At 44.3% G+C, this 17,277-nt stretch overlaps 1 protein-coding gene across 1 annotated transcript in view; it reads right to left on the reverse strand.

Moving 5' to 3' along the window:
- Positions 1-17,277, reverse strand: part of SPAG1 (sperm associated antigen 1) — a 59,310-nt gene that overhangs the window by 8,445 nt on the left and 33,588 nt on the right. The window contains exons 10-15 of the mRNA XM_041768849.1: positions 15,788-16,156; positions 15,419-15,518; positions 9,844-9,996; positions 5,367-5,533; positions 2,669-2,801; positions 924-1,050 (exon numbers count right to left, since the gene is read on the reverse strand). Of these exons, the coding sequence (XP_041624783.1) occupies positions 924-1,050; positions 2,669-2,801; positions 5,367-5,533; positions 9,844-9,996; positions 15,419-15,518; positions 15,788-16,156 (1,049 nt within the window). The remainder of the gene's footprint in view (positions 1-923; positions 1,051-2,668; positions 2,802-5,366; positions 5,534-9,843; positions 9,997-15,418; positions 15,519-15,787; positions 16,157-17,277) is intronic.

Genomic DNA, 17,277 nt, shown 5'->3' on the forward strand with positions numbered 1-17,277 from the left:
AGAGAAGAACACCACTCTACAGTTTCACATTGATGACCAGCCCATTTAAGGCCCAAATAACCATGAGCTTCCCAATCTGTGATGTCTCTACCAACTTCCTTTGGGTGACTCAATCTTCCATTCTGAAGCCTTCCTCCCACCCCAGACAATGCCCATCCTTTGGTGGAGGAATCCAGTGGCACCGCTGGTTGCCTTCAGTGATTCAATAAGAAACCTTCCTGGCCTTTTTTTTTTTTTTTTAATTTTTATTTATTATTTATGATAGTCACACAGAGAGAGAGAGAGAGAGAGGCAGAGACACAGGCAGAGGGAGAAGCAGGCTCCATTCACCGGGAGCCCGACGTGGGATTCAATCCTGGGTCTCCAGGATCCCGCCCTGGGCCAAAGGCAGGCGCCAAACCGCTGCGCCACCCAGGGATCCCCCTTCCTGGCCTTTAAGTGGGCCTACTGTAATTCATAAAATTCCTTAGAAAATCAGGAAATAGGGATCCCTGGGTGGCGCAGCGGTTTGGCGCCTGCCTTTGGCCCGGGGCGCGATCTTGGAGACCCGGGATCGAATCCCACGTCGGGCTCCCGGTGCATGGAGCCTGCTTCTCCCTCTGCCTATGTCTCTGCTTCTCTCTCTCTCACTGTGTGCCTATCATAAATAAATAAAATTTAAAAAAAAATTAAAAAAAAAAAAGAAAAGAAAATCAGGAAATAAATAATTTTTGAGCTGGAAGGAATCTTACAAATTATCTAGCTCCATGTTCAAGGCAGTGGAAATCTGAGGCCTATTCCAAATTTCGGGATTAGTTAGCACAGAACCAGGATCAAATCCCAGGATAATCTCACTCCTTTCCCATGATCCCAGGCTTTATGTTTGTAAAAACCAGTTTGTTTTCAGAGCTGTAATTTACATAGTAAAATGCAGATTTCCTCACCTTAAGTCCTTTGTGAGCAAGGGCTCGTCGATAGCACGCTTTCACATTCCCGTTGTCTATCTGAAGGGCCCGATCGCAGTCCTGCTTTGCCTCTTCAAACTGGCACAGCTTCAAGTAACAGAGAGCTCTGATGTAAGTAAGTAGGAAGGTAATTACGTATCATGAAAAGCAAAGACAACATATCTGTGATTTCAGACAACTAATGAAAATCACAACATAGCTTAGGTCTGTTTCTATAGCCGGGTATCTAACATTTTACTCCAATTACGGCATTTTCTTGCAATACATATAATTACAGCACTGATGATAGAACTGCACACAAAATACAGCCCAGGCCCCTCAAGGAGGCTATAATCTAGTAGAAAAGAGAGACAATTAAAATAAGCAAAAACAATAAACTCTGAACAGGATGCTCTGGGAACACCCTGCTGAGAAGTTCACTGATCTGGTGGGGCTGAGGCAAGGGCTGGAATAGCCAGGGGAGGCTCCCCCCATTTAAGTTGAAGCCCAGAGCATGAGGTGAGAATTATCCAGTGCAAAGGCACTGGGACGAGACTTTTAAGATGTAGGAGAGGAGAGTGGTGGCCAGGGGCCCAGCCAACAACAGTCTCACAGTGACAGTGAGTGAGAGAGAAAGAGAGAGAGAGAGATCGCTCCGGAGAGAGCACGGTGCTCTTGGGGGTTAAGAAAAGGGCCACATGGCTGGGTGCAGGGACGAGGTAAACAGGAGGCCAGGCCAGGTGGTACAGGGTTCCGTGAAGCATGGCAAGGAGGCTGAGCTTTCTCCCAGGCGCCCTGATGTCCATGATGGGTCTCTGACAGGCACTAACCTGTCTCCCGGGTCTGAGAGGGTGGCCCGAGCTGCAGTGTGCAGGGTGCCATGGAGGGTGCCCAAGCACTTAGGGGATGGTGGTGGCCCAGGCCTGGGGTGCTGGGGAGGGCAGAGGGAAAGGCTCCCACCACCGAGAAGCCCAGCCCAGATGGGGGGTGTCAGGAGTGCAGGAGAGTGGGGTGCTCGGGTGTGAGGCCTGAGGCGCACAACTAGAAGGCAGTGGGGGCCCCCCAAGGAGAGAAGATAGATCGGCTCAGGGAGCGTGCTCAGTGAAAACAGGGCAAGGGCCTCGAGCACCGAGAGCGGCAGGGGCAGGCAGAGGCTGTAGAGCCCTGTGGGCCTGCGGACAACAGATGCAGCAGGACGGTGGCCAGCTGAGGGAGACATGCACAAGAACACCGCAGTGAGAGGGGACAGTAAACAGAATTCATCTGAAATAGCTGGGGAAGCAGGTACAGAGCCCCTGCTCTGTAGGAACTGGACGCTCCCCTCCTCGCAGCGGTCTAGGACCACTGTGTGGTGAAGACCACCTCTCAGCAGCTTTCCAGAACAATCTGCCCATTTTTGCTACACACTGAAGGGTGCTGGTCCCTTCCTTTAGGATTCCAAGACAAAAAAGCCACTCAGGGAGTTCGAAAGGCAGCTGTGTCCTGCTCCTCCGGGGGGGGGGGGGGCAGTGTCAGGGCTGTCTGGGGGACTGACCCCCCCCCCCACACACACACACACACAGCATGCCCTTGATCTCTCTGCAATGCCTCTGGCTCCATCTCTTTGAAAAATACTCACTGAGGACAATATGCTATATAAATTTTCAAAACAACAGGGGGAAAAAAACAACCTTGGCAATTAATTTATCTATAATTTTTAATAGTAAAATTAACATAAGAAACACGTAAAGTTACAAAGAACTTGCCTGTTTGTATAAATGACACATTCCTTGTTGTTAATCGTTAAGCATTCACTGTATTTACTAAGGGCATCTTTATAGTTTTTGTCCTTTACACATTGATTTCCTTCTTCTTTAAGGGTTTTAAACATTTTTTCATCTATGGGACACCCCCCAAGGGGGGCGGGGAAAAAGAGGAAGGATTCATATAAGCACCTCTACAAAATCTTTAGTACATCTGTAAGCAGATATTCTATTGCAAATTAACCTGGCCACACACCACACAGAGCTGAAGTCTAACTGAACAAAACTTTGGAAACGAATTAAAAGGACAAACTGGCTGTAAGTAAAAAGATACATCTACAGTGTTTGGTTTAATGACTATTTCACGTAAAATGCACGAACAAACCTGTTCAAGCCTGAGGTGGACATCCATCCACCACCCACTTCCTCGGAACACACCGTCTCCCCTGCTCCGTCCTGTGGTTTAGGTAAAACCAACCCCACCCTGGCCTGACCTCCCAGAGTCATCTTCGTTGTACCATCAGCGCACTGGACGTCTTGGCCACTATAATCTAAGAGGTCTGGGATGGGACTAGGAGAGCCACTAAACCACAGTAAGATTTTTGTGGCGGCTTCTGGTAATTCCTGCTCTTTCTCCTGGAACACGAGGAGGAAAACAGAAGCTATTCTGCCATCCGGTGACGGAAGGGGAGAGTCTGCAGGTCTCAAAACAGGGTGAAAGGAGCAAGAAAGAGGCCAGAAAGCTAAAGAATCTCTGAGCTCTGAATCCAGCTATCCCTGCAGGTACTCTCCCTGGGGACTCTTCCAGGAGAGGAGTCAATAAACAACGTTTTTCACTTAAGCCGTAAAAGGCTGGGTTTTCTGTTACCTGCAATGAGAGAGTCCCAACTCTTAACCATGACCTGTGTTACCTTGCAGTGATCATGGCCAACTCTGCTTAGGACCCGTTTCCCCTTCCTAAGGGGGCTTGACATTCACTCAGCTATCACCCCCTCCTATTGAACCCAGGTGTTCAGGGGAAGCTGACCCCACTGGATCAGAATACAGGCCTAAGCCACCTGGGCCATGGCATTTCTTCATAACAGGGACTGGCTCTAGAATGAGCACATGACCCAAGAGAATAAGAACCACATGAGTCAAGAATGTGACAGGATAAAAAAGCTAGAGCTTTAGGTGTTAATATAGTTTCTCATTTTTTAATTAATGCCACCCAAAGCAATGGTGTCTCTCTCCTTTTGGACATTGGTATACATACCCACGAAGCCTAAAACCACCAGGCTTCTATTATTTTTAGTCAGGACCTGAGCCCTGATGAGCTGATGAGCTTACAGTTACATGACCCAAAAAAGTCCTTACAATTTAAGTCAGTAGATTTTCTGTTACTTACAACCAAAGTTTTCTACACATAAAGTATGAAAACCTGAAGTTTTAAATCTATGTAATAAATCTACCTCATGGAGTAACTAGATATAAAAACAATACATAAATTAAAATTTAAAATATACCTTCCAATTTTGCAATCTAAAAATCATGATATGATAAACTTATAGTATAAACTTGGAATGTAAATAGTAATCTTACTTGTCCCCTGAACAATGGCATGAAAAAGTAACTTTCCACCTCATTTCAAATCACAGAATATTTCTAATGTTTCACATTTCAAAAGATCTCACACGATGGGGCCAAATGACATTCCCCATACATCCTGCCATATATGAGCCCTAAAACAGAGTATCACAGGGATTCCTCTCTGCCAATTTGCTGAAAAGCTTTCCTTAAGCTTTTCCTTCCCTGGTGTTTTTAAACCTTTGGTATCTATTCTAATAATCACGTAAATATGAGCAGAAAGAGCCTATTATACTTGTACTTACAACTAGCTAACACAGATCTACAGTATAGTTAGTATGTGCTCTTTGTTAATAAACAGCTACCCTTTACTGAGCGAATGAATGCTTTGTGCAAGACTCCAATAGTAGCAAACTCTAGAAAACCAGATATTTCCAAGATTTTCCAAGGAATTCTAAACAATCTTAAAGCCTTAGCAGATGTTCCCTGCATCTTCTTTCTAGTCAGTGAGGAGCCTGACTCTGGAATCAAAGGGTGTCTACAAGATGAGACTCAGCCAGAAACACACATGGAGTTCCTAAGCCGGCAGGGGAAATGAGGCCTCAGCCTGCTTTTAGCAGAAAGCAAGAGTAAGTCCCATTTATTAAACACTCTGCACAAAGTAATGAGGTAGGTTCTACGGAGAAGCAGGTATGTTAATAACTATGATAGAAGGCAGAAAGAAATACCTGCTGGATACTTATGTTGTAGGGTTTTACTTTGTTCTGTTATTTCAAACACACCAATCTTACTGCTTTAGCCCTGCCACATTACGGGTGTAGTACAGAACTACGCGCTACTTCTTTTTCTTATGAATGATAATGCTAACTGCACCTCTATTAAGTATTTTGTTTGCATCTCTCCATTATCACTGAGAACAACTCCATGAGACAGTTAGTTATTCATCTTCCCCCTTTCATACATGCTAGGACACTGAGTGTGTGAAGCAACTTCTTAAAACTGGTTAGAAAGATGGAAAACAGGGTCCTTAACTTAAACCCGGGCCTGATGCTTGAGTTCATGCCCTGCCTTCCTATGAAAATATACACACAGCTCAAGATAACCTTCAAAAGAAAGCAGTGTAGGCTTCCCCCACCTGTGATGCCAGGCTGTGGACGGCTGCAGGAATCTCCCACTTGGTTGGGTGGCGGCTCTACTGCCAGCTGCCAAGTGCGCAAATGCGCAGAGGTGGGCACGGCAGGAATGGGAGATAGCTTCTCCCGCCAGCTTGGTCCATCGAGATTCATCAAAATCCTTGTTATTCTAAAAAGAAAGTGAGTTTTCTCTGTTAATCATGCCATTTGTTTTTTGTACCACTGAAGCTCAAATTAAGAGTAAGATTTACAACACCGCATTTGTGTACTTCCCTATAGAAACACCGTCTTGAGCTATCTGCTGGCCACATAAATGGTCTTTAAAAGGACTTTTAAAAGTTGCTAATAACCATGTTAACTTTAGATCCGTTTTGTATCAAAAGAGAAAAATGAAGGCATTTGTAATAGGTTTTTAAAAAATGTCTTTAATGTATATGCAATAAAAAGTGAAATATAAAGGTAAAATTCAGGAGGCCTAGAAGAAATGCATCACATAACATTTGATATAATTGCTAAACTGATAATGCATTACTCTTGAGAAGAATCAAAAACACTGTAGAGTTTCTATGCTCAAACGATATGCCAAAGACAGGGGTACAAGACTGGCCACTCAAATAGATAAGGGCAAGCTGTTATGTGGAAAATGTTTCTCCTTAAAACATTTACATATGGGGGATCCCTGGGTGGCGCAGTGGTTTGGCACCTGCCTTTGGCCCAAGGCGCGATCCTGGAGACCCGGGATCGAATCCCACGTCGGGCTCCCGGTGCATGGAGCCTGTTCTCCCTCTGCCTGTGTCTCTGGCTCTGTCTCTGCCTGTGTCTCTGGCTCTGTCTCTCCTTCTATCTCTCAAGAATAAATAAATAAAATCTTTAAAAAAAAAAGAACCAACTTCTGGTTTAAAAAAAAATATTAAAAAAAAAAAAAATTTACATATGGCTAAGATACTCTTACCTTGAATTGTTTTTTTGTCTCTAACATTATCCACTTATTGTGTTTGCATAAGCATAAAGATGAAAGGACAGGATGCTGGAGTCTACTAGGAGGACCTTTGTACTATTGACATTTACTAATGGCCATCATAAAGTTCCAATTAATAGCTGATTACTACTCTGTCATCATTTTAAACATACAAAATATCGTATTTACATTTAAAAACAAAACTGAAGTACGTCTTAGAAATGAAACTGGTTTTAAAAAGGTGTGTCCCAAGACTGAGAAGGTTTACAAGAAATTAGTAGACTACACTCAAGTCAGTTAACTCAGTAGTACTTTTTGTGTGAATAGTCTTTATATTTATATAGAGACAAATGCAATGCACATACTTTCCCCACAGTTTCTTAAACTGACATTTCAATAATGATCTTTGGTTATACTAACCAAATCTCATGTATTTTATTTTTAAAAAAAGAAAGCTTTTTAAATTATGAAAACCACCCACAACTGCAGAAAAAAAAGATTTAGAAAAGAGAATTTTCAAGCAAAACTTGTATTACCAGCAGAGAGGAAGGAAGAAGCAGCTGAAAAGAGATGATGTGTTGCCAGGGAGTTAATAAGTGTATGCAGGGAAATTTAACATATAAGATTCCTGGAGAGGAAGAGAGGAATATGGTTAATGGAAGACAGAAACAAAATAAGCACAGATGTTTAAATTAAAAAAAAAAAAAAAACTGCTGTTGCTCACATGGAAAAGCAAGTATAAATATGAGATTCATGAAAAGGAACAGTGAAATTTTTCAAATGGATATTTTATAAATATACATAGCCAAATCAGACAAAGCCTCATCTTCTTATTAAAGTATCAGTAAGACACGTTCAATTAAAAAAATGAATGAATCTTAAAAGTCAATCTGTGTAATAGACCTTTCATGAGTACATGTAAAAAGTGTAACACAATCCTCAAAAAGCTAAACACAGAATTCCCATATGACCCAGCAATTCCACTACTAGGTGTACTCCAAGAGGAACTGAGAACAGGTGTGCAAATAGAAACTTGTACACGAACGTTCACAGCAGACAATTCCCAATAGCCCAAAGATGGAAACAACCCAAGTGTCCACCAACTGACGAATGGATAAACAAAATGTGTCATGTCTACACAATGGAATGTGATTCAGCTTATAAAAAGAAACGAAGCACTCACATATCCTACAACATGGATGAAACCTTGAAAACCTCACGCTAGGTGAAAGAAGCCAAACACACAAGGTACATATTCTAGGATTCCATTTACAGGGACCATCCAGAACAGGTAAACCCACAGATGGAAAGCAGATGAGTGGCTGCTTAATGGGGACAGGATTTCCTTTCGGGATGACGAATGTTTTGGAACCGGAGAGAGGGGGTGGTGGGCTGTACAAGTGCAGATGTACTAAAGGCCACTCAATCATACTTTAAAGTAATTTTATGTTCCGTGAATTTTACTTCAACTTTTAAAAAATATATAGTGCAGAAGGTTCAGAAATAGGAGTAATCACAGCCCCTCAGATAAATATTTCTCCCTTCAGACCTTCCAACCTACCACTATGAACTGGCCTTCCTAAAATACCTTCCAACAGGCCGCTCCTGTCAGCTACTTCAGCTGTCTTTCCACTTTGTTTCACTGTAAGAAGACCCTACTTTCCTAACTACCTTGGTGATGACCAGGCAGAGGAACACAGGAGTGAATTTTGCTTCTGTTGGAGAATGAATTCGTTCAACATATTCTACCGAGGAGATCTACTGTACCAGGTACTTCAACTACACAGGGAGATAAACACAATTCCTGACCTCAAAGAACTTCCAGTAGAATGAGAGAAAAATAATTTTACAAAAAAGAGAAGGATAAAGAATTTACAAATAATATGGAAGCTGCATAATAATAGAAGGCACAGTGTTCCAGGGGCACTGGGAAGGGAGCCTCGAGTACATACATGGATGGTGTACGGTGGGGCAGAGGTGAGTGTTATCAGGGAAAGTCATTTCCTAGTGGAAGCTGGTCCTCTCCTAAAAGACAGGATGGAATTAACCAAAGAAGGGGAGTGTGGCTTCAGGCACATATGAGGTAGCCCCAGATGACACTTCAGCAAGGCAGCCGTGCCACAGGGCAAATGGCTTAGAGACCTCCTAGGTGACTGATTTTACAAGCTCAAGATCAGGGAAGCAGTGAATGCTCAAGGTTCCATCTAGCCTCATTCCAGGTCCAATTACCAATAAATTCCCTTTCTTCTAGCCAGGCCAGGATCAGACAGGTCCCACATGACCACAGAGTGGGCGTTCCAGGAAATGGCTGTTGGCTCTACCTACAGATCTTTCCAGCAGCCTTCTCCGAAGTGTGGTGGGACCACGTGGGGAGGTAAGGCATGATTTTATAAAATGAATCCAAAACATGCCATTCTCATTTTGTACACTTTTGCTCATGATCTCCTCCTGTCCAATCAGTGCTCTTCAAAGACCACCCCAAGTGCTTGCTCTCCAGTAACTGAAGTCTACACAACAAAGGGGGCCTGGCCTCTCTGTGACCCCCACCCCCGCACCTTACTAATATATTTTCATAATCAGGGATAAGCTGTCTTGTGTTTCTTCCCCCCAGCTATATTCTAGTTTGCTTCAATACAGAGATTATGTTATTTTTCCCCTTTTTGCCTTTTTGCGGGGGGAGTGAGGCATGGTACACTAGACCAACAGAGGGCACAGTGTAACACACATAAGCAGTTATTCTCCGGACAAATAGGATCAAAAATAGTACACATAACCAGAAATATTATCCAACTAGTAATTTTTTAATTTCACCTGAAAGCAATTTATGAAGTCTAGAAATTCTTACCTTCCCATCCTCACTCAGGGGGTAAATGGGTCATAATACAAATTAGCTCCAAATTCTTTGCTATTTCACCATGATAAATTAATACTCATCCTAGATGAGTGTCTATTTAAAGGGCATACAACACAAAATCTAGCAGGCTCATGAAGACATCCATTCTCCTGAGGAGAAAAAAAAGCTATGTTTCCACTGACAGATGTGGTGCCAATGAACATATGTAAACCCTGTGGGAGGAGAAGATTCAACATGACAGTTTTCACTACATTTTCAGATCTTGTCCGATAATTAGTACGCATTTACAGTATCACTGAAAACACCTCCCTAGTTCCACAGATATTTACAAAGATTAAATTTAAATTCTGTGCATTCTGAACAGCAAAGGTCTAGGCCCTGCTCTTAAAAAAAAAAAAAAGTTTTACTGAACAGTAATTAATGAACCAGGAAACAAATATAAAGGTGATAGAAGACAACTCAAAATGGATTACAGGACAGTTAGAAATTAAGTGAGACAGAGAGAGAACTGTTTCATTCTGATGGGAGTGAAAGATGGTTATCATTCATGCCAAGTAAGTAATGGAGAACATGTCTACACTCTGATACTGTTCTTGAAGAGGAGGAGGAGAAATGTAATTCTGGCACAGAACAACTAGACATAAGCCACCACCTCGGTCTGGCTTACCTGTTAATACTGTCATTTGCCAGCTGGATTTTGCAGTCTATCTGCAACACTGTTTTGTAATCCACATAGGCCTTCTGATATTGCTCTAAAGTTTCATAGGCCATCGCTCGACGAAGAAGAGGTTTGACTGAGAATGGGTGAAGTTCTAGAGCCCTGAAAACAAAAACACTACGTGTCATTTGTTTTGAAAATTACTTGATTAACTTCAACTAACTGAATATACACTATAGTACTGGACTTTCAAATACAGACGTATCTGGTATTTCATACTGGGGACCTACGAGCACACTAGCAAGGCAAACTCAGAGTAGAAGAGCAATCAAACTTAGGGTTACTTCATTTTATTTGCGGCGGGGGGTGGTGGGGAGAGGATGGGGTGGTGGGCAGAGGGAGGAGATAAAGAATCTTAAGCAGACCCTACACCCAGCCTGCGGCTCAATCTCAGGCCCTCAGGTCCTGACCCAAAATCAAGAGTCGGACCTTTAATAACTGACTGAGCCACCCAGGCACTCCTACTTCCTTTAACTGAAACCAGTACCAAAGTGTGTTAGCATTTACTCTGTCCCTCACTGAGACTGAGCTCCCTGGCAGCAGACAATGTGCCCCACCCTCTCCAAAGCCCCTAGACTCCTTCTTTGCCCTAACAGAGCACACCATGGCATGAGGTACAAAAGTAGGCTTTCAACAGATTCTTGTTATTTACTGATGGACTAAGAGGAAAATTTTTATTTGTACCTAGGAGTTTAACTGTTTATTTTTTTTAAAAAATTTTTATTTATTTATGATAGTCACACAGAGAGAGAGAGAGAGAGAGAGAGAGAGAGAGAGGCAGAGACACAGGCAGAGGGAGAAGCAGGCTCCATGCACCAGGAGCCTGACGTGGGATTCGATCCCGGGTCTCCAGGATCGCTCCCTGGGCCAAAGGCAGGCGCCAAACCGCTGCACCACCCAGGGATCCCGAGTTTAACTGTTTAAAACTACTTTACTATATAATGGACTTCATTATATTCTGAAATAAGACATGCAAGAAGAGATAGTATTTATGAATCAAGACTATCCTACTCTCAGTTTTAACAAACGTAATAAAACTGTCAAGAAGTATGGTGAGCAGAAACCCTAGGAAGGGCCTACATTCTACATTTCCCAGCAGGGAGTATCTGCTGCCCCTGACCATCCACACTGGGGATGGTAGGTCTGCTCTTCTGGTTAATTCTTCTGCTACATGCAGTTTACAGAGCAGATGCTTAACGTGCTTCAGGGAATGCATAAATGAGGGCTGCTTTACTTTTTCTCCAACAGTCTTGGGGATCTACTGTCTCTTCCCGTCTACAGTGATCTGGCAAGAAGAAAGCTCTGACGGACATGTGCCATGTGCCAGTCACCGTAGACATTCTTACTGAATTGCACAAGCCTGCAAGGTAAACAGTCATATGTTCATTCTGCAGGTGAGGAAATGGAGAGGAACTGAGCAATCTGCCCTAGGTCAGTTCTTTTGCATTTCAGCTTCAGGAAAGCAAAGGTACTGCCTGTCCTAAGTGCCACTATATTCTCAGTGCTGACATCAATACCTGGCCTGCGGGAGGCACTCAGCAAGCACCTCCTGAGTGAACCTACCCTCTGCGTACCACAAACATACAAGAACACTATAACTAAGGATCTTTGCTGGAGTCATCTGCTATTGAGACTCCCTAACGATTCTCCACATTGTACAGATACTCAACTGCACATGCGGGTGTGCTCCAGGGCTCTGCACCATACAGGCTGTCATTAATGAGCTTCAGTTCTCTAAAAAAAATTACCAATTTTGTTCTCCTTTGTACTGTACTGGGCTTTTTTTTTTTTTTTTTTTTTTTTTTTTTTTATGATAGTCACACAGAGAGAGAGAAAGAAGCAGAGACACAGGCAGAGGGAGAAGCAGGCTCCATGCACCGGGAGCCCGACGTGGGATTTGATCCCGGGTCTCCAGGATGGCGCCCTGGGCCAAAGGCAGGCGCCAAACCGCTGCGCCACCCAGGGATCCCATGTACTGGGCTTTAAACTTTTTTCTGTAACATGTATGTACTGCTTTTATAACCAATAAAAGTTATTTTAAAAATAAAACTAAGATCAAGTAAAAACTCTTAAATGATAGAAAACAGATTTCTGAGCACCAGGATCTGTCACTCTGATCATGGCCTTAAATTCAGCTTAGTTTCATGCTGAGGGATTATTAGCAACATGAACTGAGATTATAAACACGTATGATACTTACACAACTACCCCATTTCACCACCACTACCCCATTTCACCACTGACTTCCAACACCCAAGGTGCTACTCAGCCACTAAAGCTGGATTCCAGGTAGGCATTTAATCAACAGTGAGTGAGATGATGCATCTAATATTTAGCACTCCCAACCCAGTAAGTGCAAGTTTTTTTCTCTTTAAACACAATCCTGAAAATGAGTATGAGCATATAAATGGAAATTCCACTAAGAAAAAAAAAGGGGGGGGTTTCATTCATAAAAACAGAGAGAACTTTTACACCAGAGCTCCCAAAGGCTTAACTATTCAAGTTAACATAGTTAAGACCCTAGAGTCTTCTGAAACCTGGCAGAGAGCAGCAAAGAGGAGCAAAAGCAGAGAATTATCAGGTAACGTTCATTTTTAGTGAGTGTCAAAGTATCCTCAATGGAAAATCACTGAAAGATTTTTTGATGTAGTTTAGATAACCCAAAAGGTTCTCTGGCACATGGGAAAACACAGGATTTTTTTTTTTTTTAAGCTGATAAACAATTCTGAGAACATAAAGCAATTTCTAGGATAAGGGTTTTAAACTTTGGCTTAGGCATCAAAATAACCCTGTTTCGTGGTTCACCTCAAAGCCTAACAGAAACATGGAGATAGGTAAGGCCCATAGCCCCTTGAGCTCCTCAACACCCTTTACAGCGACCCTCTCAGCATACTCCTGGGACACACCTCAGGGGAAGTGCTTCAGAGCCAGCCCCAGAAGTTCAGACAAGTAAAATCAAACACTTTTCCCAAATACTTCATAAAAAGTTATTTTCAAAGGTCAATCTATGAAAGCTATTTCATAGGTTCCCTTAAAGTTTCCCCCATGAAAAAAAAAGTTTCTTTAGTATTTGACTCCTGCTACCACTTACCCTTATAATAAAGGCTCACAAAACAATTCTCCAAAGACCAGAGACAATTAAGTGAAAAAATAAAACATAGGCTTCCATTAAAATGTATGCAATCTTCTTGAGGTGAAAGAGAATAGTCGTATTTCTGCTACTAAATGATTCCTAGTTCATACAGATTTAAATACATTTATTTCAACATGTTCACAAAAGCAACTCATGGCTTCTAGCATTAAAAGTAGTTTTGAGGGCAGCCCCAGTGGCGCAGCGGTTTAGCACCGCCTGCAGCCCAGGGCGTGATCCTGGAGACCCAGGATTGAGTCCCACGTCCAGCTCCCTGCATGGAGCCTGCTTCTCCCTCTGCCTGTGTCTCTGCCTCTCTCTCTCTCTCTCTCTCTCTCTGCATCTCTATGAATAAATAAAATCTTTAAATAAATAAATAAATAAATAAATAAATAAATAAATAAATAAATAAATAAATAAAAGTAGTTTTGAGATTCACTGTTTTGGAGTAAAACCACCCCATGCCCCTTATGTTGGGACTCATATGCCAAGTATCAAGAAAACACCTAAGTAGGTCAGTCTCCAAAGAGGTCAGTACTGACCAGCAAAGCAGGATTCCCCGGCCTAGAACACAGCTCTTATCTGAGGACCTCTTAACTAAACCACCGCCCACCTCCTACTTGGAAGGCCCTAGAAAATCTCCTAGAATCTACATTCTAGCCTCCTTAGACACCCATGGCTGGAATCCCGTCTTTGACTTCCTCCCAGATCTACACTGGAACACAACAAATTTTAGCAAGAAAATATCTGCTATCTTAAACTATCTCACTTAAGGATAAAGTGAGTCCACGGTTTTGCAGTAGCCCCAACTGTAGGGTTCCCAAGTTTTAACTGATGTCCTGAACTCGCTCACTGGAGGAAGACCTAAGATAAATCTGAAGGTTAACACAGACATTTGAGCTCTAAGGTTTTTGGCTGCAAATCACAATGTGCTTGATATTTCATAAATTCACATAGTCTTATTAGGTTAAGTGCAGTGGTAAATGTTTAACAACTGGCCCCCGGGGAGAAAAACTCAGACTTGTGGTGTTTGCTAATTTTCATGGTGGTAGTACTCCAACCAGGCAGATTTCAAACTACCAATAGGACTTCAGGCAGCTCCTAAAAATGTAACAATTAGTGTGAGCTAGCACAACAGTGGATGGGGTCTACAGTCAGGCTCAAGTGAATATAAATAGTATTTATCTTAAATTTGAATATGTAAAATTGGCAAAAACAAAACAAGCCCCTCCACACCTTCTTTTTAAACTGTAGGCACAGGGACACCTGGGCGGCTCAGCGGTTGGGTGCCTGCCTTTGGCTCACGTTGTGATCCTGGGATCGAGTCCCGCGTCAGGCTTCCTGAGAGGAGCCTCCTTCTCCCTCTGCCTATGTCTCTCCCTCCCTCTCAGTCTGTGTCTCTCATGAATGAATAAATAAATAAATACTTAAAAATATACAAACAAACTGCAGGCACAGATATTACCTGGTTTTTACCCGTATCAATACACCGATACTACCACTGAAAAAAGAACTAAATTGTTCACCTTATAATGAGGTTGTCCACAGAACTTATTATTCAAGCTAAGGCTGCTGAGTGAAAAAGGGTGATATAAATAATTTTACCAGACAAGAGGAGTAAACTAGGATTGTAAAGGTCAAACCAGGACAGACAACTTATTTTTTAGATGCACTAAGAGTAGCTTCTTTCCAAAGGGCTTCTGAAGCAGGCTTACTACTTAGTGGTGGAAGAAAAAAGTACTTTTTATTCATGTAAATACATTCACCAATGTCAGTATGTAATTTGTTGAGTACCAGGCTGACTATAGTATTTGAGGGATGCAAACCTGTATGAAACAGGATTCCTGACCTCACCCAGCTTAAAATCCAACGTAGTGGGTGACACAGGTACCCGTCGGGGTGGGAGCGACAGTTGCAAGGGTCAGAGCCATGCAGGAGGCAAGGAGGAGGGGCGAGTTGAGCAGGGATGTCAGAAGCAAAGCTGTGCAGACAGCATGACAGGTGAGAGCACAAAGCTTGTTTGGGGCCAAGTGACAAAGCTTATAATGGCCGGGGCCACCACACTGAGCCACCGAATGCCCGTGTAAAACACGAAAGAAAAAGTTGCTTCAGGAAAAGCTGCTTTGATGCTTCAGTGGAGGAGCTGAAGGGCTGACAGGAAAAGAGCATGAATGAGCTGCTGGCTGTGAAAATGAACAAAGTCTGCGGGCTTCTGTTAACCGTCTTCGTGTATGTGAAGCAGGATTTATGATTTTTATGCATAATTCAATTAACACGTCCTTAAAGCGTCTAAAGAATTAGATTCATGGAGAAAATGTAGTAAGAAATCAAATACTGCGTTCACCACAGTGACATGTAACAATCTCTTGACAAACCTGAGAACGCCCAGTTTACCTGTTACAATCTTGGATGCAGCCGCCGCAGTTTCCTTCTTTTAGGGAACACGCTGCTCTATTTGAATATAAGACACTTAGATCATCTGCACTTCCACTCCCTAAAATCACATTTAATTAAACACGGTTAAAATCCATTAGCCCAAGCCCAGGAGCCCCCGCGACACGGCGGAGGAGCGCGGGGCAGCGCGGGGCACGCACCGCCGCCAACGCGGGGCTCTCGGTGGCTCGCGGGAGCGCGAGTCCCCGACGGCGGCCCCGCCCCGCCCCGCCCCGCCCCCCGCCCGGGCGGCGCGCGAAGGTCGCGCGGACGCGAGCGCCCGTCACCGGGGCGGCGGGCCGCGGGGCCCGAGAGCCGCAGCTCGCCTACCTGCAGGCTCCAGCTGCGCGATCGCCGCCGAGTACTTGAGGGCCGCCTCGGCGAACTGGCCGCTTCTGAACAGCTCGTTGCCCTGGCTCTTCAGGCCCGCGGGGCCGAGCGCGGCGGCGGGCGCGGGGGGCGCGGGGGGCGCGGCGGGCGCAGGGTCCCCGGCGCCCCGCCCGCCGCCCGGGTGCCGGTAGGCGCTGCCCGCCGCCGCCGCCGCCGCCGGGGCCCGCGCTCGGCCCCGCCTGTCCGCGCCGGCCCCCGGCCCCCGACCCCGCCGCTTGCCGCCCTCGCCCTTGCCCGTCAGCTTCTTCTGGATGTTGCCCATGGCGCGCGGCGCGGCGGGGCTCCCGGCTGCAGCCGGCGCGGCGGCCTCTGTGGGAAGCGGACGCGGGAAGCGAGTGTTTGCATCATCGGGAGGAACTACCTACCGCGGCGGCCGGGGGTGCCCGGCGCAGGCTCGCCACGCGGCGCTGGCGGGGGCGGCGGGCGGGGAGCCCCGGCGGGGTTCCCGGCGGCCGGGGCGGAGGGCCGCCCCGGGAGCCGCCCGCCGCTGACTCGCTGAACGCCGCCGGCTGCGCGCCGCGAACACCGCTCAAGGTCACTGCGTCAAAGCGTCGGTGGCGAGGTGCCCCGTACAAATACGTACCTTTCTGGCATTGACCATTTACGAACGCACTGAGTTTCCAACCCTGGAATACAGTGATTGCACCCAAGGCACCCTTCTCTTACGTTCAAGAACCGGGAGAAAAAAGTTAATCTGAAGGTGAAATAGAACCCAACTAAGTCATTTTAAAATGAATTTAGCAAAGAAGTTACATAAAATACACGCTAGGTTTTTAAAGTGAGCCTTAATAAACAGTAAATTTTCCATTACAATGCCTTGTTAAGCTTAAATTCCTTTCATCTTGATCGGAGGACTTCAGGCATTAAACGTAGTTTTAATCATTGACTACTGAATCTATTTTTAAATATGAAAAGGATGTATATTTCTTTGATGGGTGTCTTATCAATATTTAGAGCTAAGTAATTAACTATTTCACGGCATTGTCAAAAAAAAAACACCTACTTCCCAGCCATCTGTTTTAACAAATTCTGGTTTGTTTGTTTTTTTAGGTAGGGCTCTATGTCCAACTAGGTAGGGCTTGAACTCAGAACCTGGAGATCAAGAGTCATGTACTGCACCACTGAATCAGCCTGAGCCAGCGAGGCACCCTTCCAATCTGATTTTTAATGGATATATTTTCCACTCTGTTTCATGAACGGTAAAGCCAGGATTTGAACCACATGGACAGGGAGAATAGAAAACCACAAGTATTTAAATGAAAATCAGTGGATGGTCACCTTAAGGCAAGCAGAGTATAAAAACACACTAATTAGTAAATATGGGTTTCTATACAGTGTAATAACCAAAAGAAGCTTCATTATAAAAACGATAAAAAGATCTTGTTATAGCAAGATCCCCAGATTGGACCCAGTAAGATTATTAGCGCAAG

The sequence above is a fragment of the Vulpes lagopus genome, chromosome 9 (genome assembly GCF_018345385.1).
Source record: "Vulpes lagopus strain Blue_001 chromosome 9, ASM1834538v1, whole genome shotgun sequence".
NCBI lineage: Eukaryota > Metazoa > Chordata > Mammalia > Carnivora > Canidae > Vulpes > Vulpes lagopus.